This window comes from Muntiacus reevesi, chromosome 2, assembly GCF_963930625.1.
Source record: "Muntiacus reevesi chromosome 2, mMunRee1.1, whole genome shotgun sequence".
In the NCBI taxonomy this organism is placed as follows: domain Eukaryota; kingdom Metazoa; phylum Chordata; class Mammalia; order Artiodactyla; family Cervidae; genus Muntiacus; species Muntiacus reevesi.
Genome location: NC_089250.1, coordinates 31,145,939 through 31,155,232, shown reverse-complemented (window position 1 = coordinate 31,155,232; position 9,294 = coordinate 31,145,939). Strand labels below are relative to the sequence as shown.

The 9,294-nt window shown below is 41.4% G+C and overlaps 1 protein-coding gene across 1 annotated transcript in view; it reads left to right on the top strand.

The window, feature by feature from the left end:
• Positions 1-467: 467 nt before the first annotated feature.
• Positions 468-9,294, top strand: part of ST8SIA6 (ST8 alpha-N-acetyl-neuraminide alpha-2,8-sialyltransferase 6) — a 143,006-nt gene continuing 134,179 nt past the window's right edge. The window contains exons 1-2 of the mRNA XM_065919578.1: positions 468-568; positions 1,020-1,118. Of these exons, the coding sequence (XP_065775650.1) occupies positions 468-568; positions 1,020-1,118 (200 nt within the window). The remainder of the gene's footprint in view (positions 569-1,019; positions 1,119-9,294) is intronic.

The following is a 9,294-nucleotide window of genomic DNA, read 5'->3' as shown; positions in this document are numbered from 1 at the left end:
TGAGGGCGCACAAAAGTTGGAGCCCAATCAGCGAGGCGTCCAGCTCCTGAGCCCCAACCTTCAGGTGACCCCGCGCGGCGGCTGCAGAAGCAGCGGCGGCGGCGGCGGCGACCAGCGCCCGCAGCAGCTCGGAGCGCCTTCGGGAGAGGAGGAGGCGAGCCGGGCGCCACTTCACCGCCAGCCGAGCGCCGGGCGACGACAGTGATCCGGGCTGGGCGGGAGCCGGGGGCGGGCCGGGACGTGGCTGCCACCTCCGCCCGCAGACGCCGGGCGGGCCCGGCGCTTGGCGCCTGAGAGTGCGGGCCCGCGGCGCGCGCCCCCGCCGCCCCTCCGCGCCGCCCTGAACGCTGGAGGTGTGCGTGGCTGCGGCCGCGGCGGCAGCGGCGGGTACCGCGAGTCGGGGCCGCCCGGGCTGTGCTTCGCCGGGGCAGCAGCGGCGGTGGCGCCGACCGCGCCGGTGGTTCAGGATGCGGCCGGGGGGCGCACTGTTCGCCCTACTCACCAGCCTGCTGCTGCTGCTGCTGCTTCGCCTGCTCTGGTGCTGGACCGACGCGCCCGCCCGTTCCAGGTAACCCACTCGTCCGCCGCGCTCGGGCCGCCCCGCGGGCCGCGCACCGGGGGACTCTAGCCGCTCCTCTCGGGCGCGCAGACTTTGGCCGGCTGCGAGGACTAGTCGACGGGCAGCGGCGGCTTGCGGGTGGGGTGGGACGGGGGAGTCCGGGAGGCAGCGCAGGATGAGTGGGAGGTGTCGCAGGGGCGACCCTAGCACCGACTGGACACAGACTAGGGCGGAGGGGAACCGGCCAGGGTGGCGAGGGAGCTGCGGGGCCGGACCTGCCGTCGGGTCACCCGAGCTCTCACTTCTTTTCCTTCCCGCCCTGAGCTGCTTCAAACTCCGGGGTTGGGAAGCTGCGGGTGAGCCAGGGCGCGCTAGGATGCCCTGGCCGCCCGACTGCAAGCGCGATGCCGAGCCCGGCAGCCAACTGCTCCTCAACTTAGTTTTCTTCACGGTTGTGCAGGTTCTTGGTGGAAGAAAGCAGGGAGGCCACCCACAGCAGCCCCGCTGCTCCGAGGACGCTCCGGAGCTCGGCGACCCTACCCCCGCGCACGGCGAACAGGTACCAGCGGCTCGGGGATGGGGTGCGGCTGCACCCGCAGAACTCGCTTGGGAGTTGTCTGCTTGGGACGACACGATTGTGTGGATTTGTGTGTGTGTGTGTGTGAGAGAGAAAGGATGCGTGTGCATACACGCGCGTGTAACTATCACACTCGCTCAACCTCCCCTGTAAAGCCTGTCTCTCCATGTGGATGTTCTTCGAACCAAGGGAGATATGAAAACAGCTGCACTTTAAAAAATGGGTGCCGAGTTCCCCTCGCGATAATGGTGTGTCGAAAACCCGGAGAAGCAGCTCAGCCTGTCTTTTGAGGGATTTGGTTGGTTTGCTTTCTCTCTTCCTGCTTTCAAGTGCACCGGCGTGAGATTCACGTTTGGGAACATAGAATTCTGTGCTCAGTGTTGGGAATGTTTTTGTCCTTAGTAAATGGAGACTTTTTTTTGTTTGTTTGTTTTTTTACCCCTTTTCACTCTTAGAATTATATATCCAGGTGCAATGGTTATTTGAATTTTATCGTGGGTTTTTTTTTTTTTTTTTGCCTATTATAAAAGTAATCCATTCTTAGTGCAGATAGATGATATAAGAAGTGTATTTAAAAATATTCACTCAGAATTCCACCATCCAGAGATCACATTAAGGTTTTGGTCTATATTCTTCCAGTAGTTTTTCTCATGTACACACATTTTTGAAATATACTTAAGATTGTATATTGTATTTTGTTCTGCCTTTTTTCCCTAAAAAATAATACATATACATATAAATATACATATGCATGTCATTTATTTTTTGCAAAGCCCTGCTTTTAATTGTTGCATAATTAATCATATGAATGTGCCATAATCTGTTTTTTAATAATTTAGATTGGTTCCTGTTTTGTTGGCTATTAATAATTCTATGAAGTACATCCCTGTATGTAAATCTATATATTCATTTTCAGTTCTTCAGGATGGACTGATACAAGTTGAATGATTGGGTCAAAGAGTATGTGCATTTTAGGTTCTAAATATTAATACGTTTGGCCAGTTGCTTCCTGGATAAGTTGAATCACTTTACATTTTCACCAGCAGACTATCTTGCTTTGAGCCTCAGCCTTGCTAGTATTTTGGGGGCAATTTTGTATACTGTCTCTTTTCCTCTGTGTATCTCTTGTGAATGCCTTTTCCTCTATGTATGTTTTTGGTATATCCTTGTCTCCCAGACCATCTTAATCTTCTGATTAGGTGACTTAAGGTTTCCATGTGGGCTTTGCAGGCAGCGCTAGTGGTAAAGAACCCGCCTGCCAATGAGACATAAAAGCTGCAGGTTTGGTCCCTGGGTTGGGAAGGTCTCCTGGAGGTGGGCATGGCAACCCACTCCAGTATTCTTGCCAGGAGAATCCCATGGATGGAGGAACCAGGTGGGCTACAGTCCATAGGGTTGCAAAACGTTGGATATGACCAAAGTGACTTAGCACAGACACAAGCACTTGCGAGGTTCCCCTGTAGTTCTGCATGACCATCAGAAGGCTCTGGGGGAGTCAGGAAGAAATCTTTGAATTGCAGAACAACACTGCTTCCTGCAGTCCTCCTATTGTAATTTCACAGCGTAGCAGAGGCACTAAAAAATCCTGGAGTAACAAAGCTTTAAAGAAAAATATTAGCCTTTAGTTTTATTTGTTGAAGGGTTGCATATTATAGGTAGCAGTTTTCCAGTGAATTGGGGAACATTTTCCGAGTCCTGTTAGAGTTACACATTCTGGCATTGTCCCTTGAGATAAGTTAGAAAAAATGTACTAATTAAATCATCTGGTCATAGACCTTTTTTGAGGTAATTCTTTGATGAATTTTTCAGCTTCTGTTGAAGTACTTCCTTTCTGCCTGGCATACTTCTTGAGCTACTATAGGTAATTCATATTTTTTTCAGAATGTGGTCCAGTCTATTAAAATTTTAAAATTGGTGCCATTCTGTTGTATTTTTAAAAACCTGTCTTTTGATCTGTTTTATATCGTCTTTATCACTTATGATTCATTATTTATGTGGCAGGGATACAAATTTTAATCCATACTACTTGGTTATGTAGAGATATTGTAATTTCTTAATTTTTTTCAGTAGCTGATCATATCTTCTTCCATGAACCCCAACAGTAGGTAATACATATAAGTAATAATATAATAATACTAAAAGCAATCAAGATAGCCAGCACTTATTGAACCCTTATTATAGACACTGATATAAGTATCACTTGGCCAAGAAATTTGTTTGGGTTGGAAAACATAAACAAACTTTTTGGCCAATCCAGTACTTTATATTTATTAGCTCATTTAATCTTTAAAAAAATGCTGAGAAAAACCCTTATGACCCCCATTTTATAGATGAATGTCAACTTAAAAACATGCACAACGTGAGAGTTGCAACTTAAGTTTTATTTGGGGCAATATGAGGACTGCAGCCCAAGAGACAGCACCTCAGATTGCTCTGAGAAACTGCTTCAAAGACATGGGGGGCCGGGGAGGACAGTATATATGTGATTTTGGTAAAGGGGGAGTACATGCAATCAAGCACGTTTATTTTTTAGAAAGTTTCCGCTGGTTCCATGAAGCTTCTGCTAGTCATGAGAAACAGTCGTCACCATGAAGGATTAGTGTTTTTCTAGATATGAAAAGTTATAAGAATTGGGGTCATAAAATCAACTCTTGAGAATACCTGTTTGAAGACCTGTCCTGCCAGTTTCCTGGAAGCACAGAGTGCCTCATTTCTGCTCTCCACCCTGAACTCCTTCAGGATGTGTTGGAGGTCACCAGCTCTAGCAGCACATGATTTAATCCTTGTAGAGGTGGATGGCAAGCTCCCATGGCAAGTGCCAATTCATGGTCGACATGAGGAAACTGAGGTGCAGGGAGGCAGAATAAACGGCCCAAAGTCAGAGTTGGCAAACTGGACCCAGGAGTCATATCCAGGCCATGCGGACCCAGACCCCCACGCTTAATCACCCTGCTGTGTAGTCTTTCATAGGTGCTGGGCAAGACAGTGTGTGTGTGTGTGTGTGTGTGTGTGTGTGTGTGTGTCCAGGTTAAAGCTTAGTCACGTGTGCCAACTTAAGCAACTCTTTCTGGTATGATTATTCTCTCTGGGAGCAAACTCAGATTATTTTCATTAACCTTTCTTCTCCTTTCAAATTGTTTATTTAATTATTTTCTTTATTTGACTACACTGGCTCTGATTGCAGCACGTGGGATCTTTAGTTGCAGCATGTGGAATCTAGTTCTGTGACTAGGGATGAAATCCGGGCATGTTGTATTGGAAGCTGGAATCTTAGCTATTGGACCACTAGTGAAGTCCCTTCACCATCTCTTGTTACTTTAAGATGATACCCCGATCTAAGGGGGAGAGGGCTTCCCTGATAGCTTAGTTGGTAAAAAATCTGCCTGTAATGCAGGAGACCCTGGTTCAATTCCTGGGTCAGGAAGATCCTCTGAAAAAGGGATAGGCTGCCCCCTCCAGTGTTCTTGGGCTTCTCTGGTGGCTCAGCTGATAAAGAATCCACCTGCAATATGGGAGACCTGGGTTCGATCCCTGGGTTGGGAAGATCCCCTGGAGAAGGGAAAGGCTACCCACTCCAGTGTTCTGGCCTGGAGAATTCCATGGACTGTATAGTGCATGGGGTCGCCAAGAGCCGGACACAACTTAGCAACTAGCCACCACCGCCTAAACATATAAAGATCAGAGTTGGCTCAGAAAAAACTGAGTATCAGAATCTACCTCTTCTTGCCCCACAAAGTGGGTGTGACCCTACTTTAATTTCAGGATGGAAGAGTGCCAAAGAAGTGATCTATTCCAGAGTCCTAATTAGGGGAGGAGACAAAGCTCTATCTATCCTTGTTACTCTCCCCTTTCTCTCTCCAAGCCAAGGCTCTGTTTTTCCTTTCTTTCTCCTTTTTCCATCTTTGCTGTAGGCTGGAAAGTGCTGTCTTCCCCTGCATTGTATTGTCTTTCTCTTTTCCTGACGCGTACCTCCGGGTCTGTCTCAAACCTGAGCTCAAGGGTGAATTGTGGGGACTGGAAGTTAAAAAAAAAATTGGGAAAGTTCCAGGAGCTGAGTCTTCCAGGTAAGGTGGTTAATGTAAAAAGACATAATGAGAGGAATATAGGAAATCTTTTCTTGGGACTATAGCAAATCCTATTTTGTGCAAAGCTGAATATTACCTTATTCTTTCTCTTTGTATCCTTTCAGGAAAAAGTCTATATCTCTTTGTAGTCTCCCAAAGAATGTTTTAAAATAGCTAAAGAAAAGTCATGTCAAAGTCAGAAAGACAAAGGAGAAAAATATACTAATAATTTTCAAAATATGACCCTATCACAATGGATTCTTTCTCTTTTGAATAAACTTTGTCAGCATGTGTCAGTGGTTTGTTTATTTTTTTAGACGACCAGCTCTTGGATTTATTTCTCAATTCTGATCTATTTCCATGTTCTGTTTCCTTTGTGGAGTTTTGTTTTCTTTGTGTTCTTTTTGTCTTTTAAAATAAAATTCCTTTTTTTCCCAATTTACTATTTTGAAATGAATGCTTCATTTATGGATCTTTCCTTTTCTCTTTGTAACAAATATATTTGCTACTATGAATTTTCCTTTGAATGCAGCTTTGCATCTATTCTTTAAGTTTGGATACTTACTGTTTAGTTTTTTAAAACTATATTTTAAGTTGTTCCTAGTTATATTAGAACATTTAAATTTTACCTCCATAGTTATTTAGGAGAGTATTCTTCCCCATCCCCTCACCCTGCCTCACCACCCAGAGGAACAATTTTAACTTCCTTCAAGAACTTTTCCTTTGCATTCACAGTTTCGCTGTTTGGTGCAAAAAACCTGTTAGCCTGTCTTTTGGGAGAGTACTTTTACATTTCCAAGTGATTGGAATTTTTTTCTTATATATTAATTTAATATGTGTTCTTAAATAATATTGGTTTCATTTTTGATTATGAAAGAGGCCAAATAAAACCATGCCATAATGTTATAACTGAGCTCCCAAATATTCAATCATTAGAAATGAGAGATTGGATTATTGTGACATTGATGACATGGCTAGAACAAGTGTATATCTGTCTGGCTTGAAATTCCAGGGTTCCTTCATGGGAGCTCTCTAGGTTTCTACTCCCTGTGACTCTTTCTCCCTGCAGTAGAACTTGACTTGTCCCTGTTTGAGAACTGGGATTCAGTAAAGGACAGACATCAAAAGTCAGTCGTGTTATATCCCAATTCTTATTATTGTAGGAGCATTACTGCAGAGATTTTATAGTATGGTTTTAGATATGTACACCAGAAAGGAAAACTGCTTATCATTTCAGTGTGATAAAGATGCTGCTGCTGCTGCTAAGTCACATCAGTCATGTCCGACTCTGTGCGACCCCATAGACGGCAGCCCACCATGTTCCCCCGTCCCTGGGATTCTCCAGGCAAGAACACTGGAGTAGGTTGCCACTGCCTTCTCCAAAGCATGAAAGTGAAAAGTGAAGGGGAAGTTGCTCAGTCATGTCTGACTCCTAGCGACCCCATGGACTGCAACCCACCAGGCTCCTCCATCCATGGGATTTTCCAGGCAAGAGTACTGGAGCGGGGTGCCATTGCCTTCTCCAGATAAAGATGCTAGGTTCATATTTTCAATAACTTTGTATACACATAACTAGTAGTTTTGCTGTGCATATTTTGGTATGGGTTAGTAACTTTTTAAACAACATCTGAACTTTTCTTCATGTCATTAGTATTCTTTGGCAATGTAATTTTTAGAGCATGGTGTTTGAACATATGCATGTATTGTAATTTATTTTTCTTCCCTTTTGTATATTTCAGTTGTTTATTATTTTTGATTTTGACCTGTATTTTAATATGAAATTAGAGTACACATCAGTTTATAGCCTCTAAACTTATAGCCTTACATGCTATCTTGATTATTCAGATGAATTCCTAAAAGTGAAGAGACTTGACCAAAGAATATGAAAATGTTAAAGTGTTGCTATGATTTGTCCAATAACAATAGTTGTTCCAGTTTATTCTCATGTAAGCAGTATATGAGAGTGAACATTGTCTCAAATTCTTGCCAGTTCTGTGTATTAGCATTTCTTTTCGTTTTTTCTAATTTCATACTCAAGAGATAGTATTTCACTGATGTCTTAATATATACTTATTTGTTTACCATTGTGTTTAATTTTTAAGGTGCTTGTTGACCATTTACTTCCTCTTATTTTTTATTATTAATTTTTTAATTGAAGTATAATTGAGTTACAGTGTTGTGCCAATCTCTGCAGTATAGCAGTGACTCAGTTTTACACATATATACTTCCTTTTTAAAATATTCTTTTCCATTATGTTTTATCCCAGAAAACTGGATGTAGTTTCCTGTGCTCTACAGTAGGAACTTGTTGTTTATCCATTCTAAATGTAGTAGTTTGCGTTACCAACCCCAAATTCCCAGTCCATCCTTCTTCCTCCTCCCCTCCCACTTGACAACCACAAGTTTGATCTCTATGTCTGTGAGTCTTTTCTGTTTATAGATAGATTCATTTGTGCCATGTTTTAGATTTCACATGTAAGTGTTGTGATATGGTATTGGTGTTTCTCTTTCTGACTTACTTCACTTAGTATGATAATGTATAGTTGTATCCATGTTGCTGCAAATGACATTATTTTGTTCTTTTTTATGGCTAAGTAGTATTCCATTATATATATGTACCACATCTTTGTTATCCATTTATGTGTTAATAAAAAATTAGGTTGTCTCCATGTTTTGGCTTACATAAGGATGCATGTATGTTTTTAATTTAAAGTTTTGTCTGGGTATATGCCCAGGAGTGGAATTGCTGGATCATGCGGTAACTCTGTTTTTAGTTTTCTGAAGAAAGTTCATAGTGGCTGCACCAACTTACATTCCCACCAACAGTGTAGGAAAGTTCTCTTTTCTCCATAACCTCTCTATCTTCCCTTTTTAAATTGGCTTTTTATATCCTTGCCTATTTTACTGTCAAGATAGATATTATCAAGTTACTTGTTGATTTACAAGAGGTTTATAAATGCCAAATGTATCAAACTTGTATATATCATGCATTTAAATTGACTTTATTTCCTTAACATTTAATTATGTCTGTGACTATTTAATCTGAAGAAGTTTTCAACCTTTGTGTATTCACATCACTTATGTCTACTTTTTATTGTGAATTTTGCTTTTGAATTGATAAATTTATTGATAATTTATTGATATGTTTAGTTACCCTAAGATAAGTGGACATCTCTCATTTAAAAATATTTAAATCTTTCCTCCTTCTAGAACCTTTTTTTTTTTTTTAAGATCTTTTTCTTTTGTTGTGGACCATTTTTAAAGTCTTTATTGAATTTATTACTGATTGCTTCTGTTTTATTTATTTTTTTATTTTTTTGACTATGAGGCATGTGAGATCTTAGCTACCTGACCAGGAATTGATCCCGCACCTTCTTGCATTGGAAGGTGAAGTCTTAACCTCTGGACCGCCAGGGAAATCCCTAGAACTTCTTTTAGCATGTGGTAAAAGGGGTGGGCTTTTTATTGAGTTACTATTATTCTATTATATACTTTCTCCTTTGAAAATTACTGTTTTTTAAAATTTGAATTAAGTGACTGCTTGACTGCTTACAAATCTAAAAATTCTGTTTAGATTCTTTTTTCAGTGTTTGACATTTGTCACTGTAAATGAGTCCCTAATCATTTGATTAGTTATTTGTTTCCATTCCTTTCTTGCCCAGTTTACATGTCTTTTTTTCTTCTAATGTTTTTAGCTTTGGAATGTGGATAATAGTGTTTCTGAAATTTCAGATATATAGGAATATACCTCTTATTTTTCATCCATGAGTACTGAATTATTGCATCACAACTCCACTTTTTAAAAATTTTCGTCTTAAAACTTTTGTAAGACGTTCTTCTATTTTCTGGCTGTTAGGGCTCTGAGAGAGAAAGCAAGGTAATCTTTCTTTTATTTCTTCAAAACTAACCTGTTTTATTATATGTTTTACTGGATCCTGACAGGATTTTTTCTTAAACTGAAAAAATTTAAAAATTCACAGTACTATGCCTCCGTAGTGATCTCTTTTGATTAATTATGTCTGTAAGTATTTTTAATTCACTGGCCAGGTTATTTTTAAATTAAAAAATTTGTATCATATCTTTGACTATTTGAT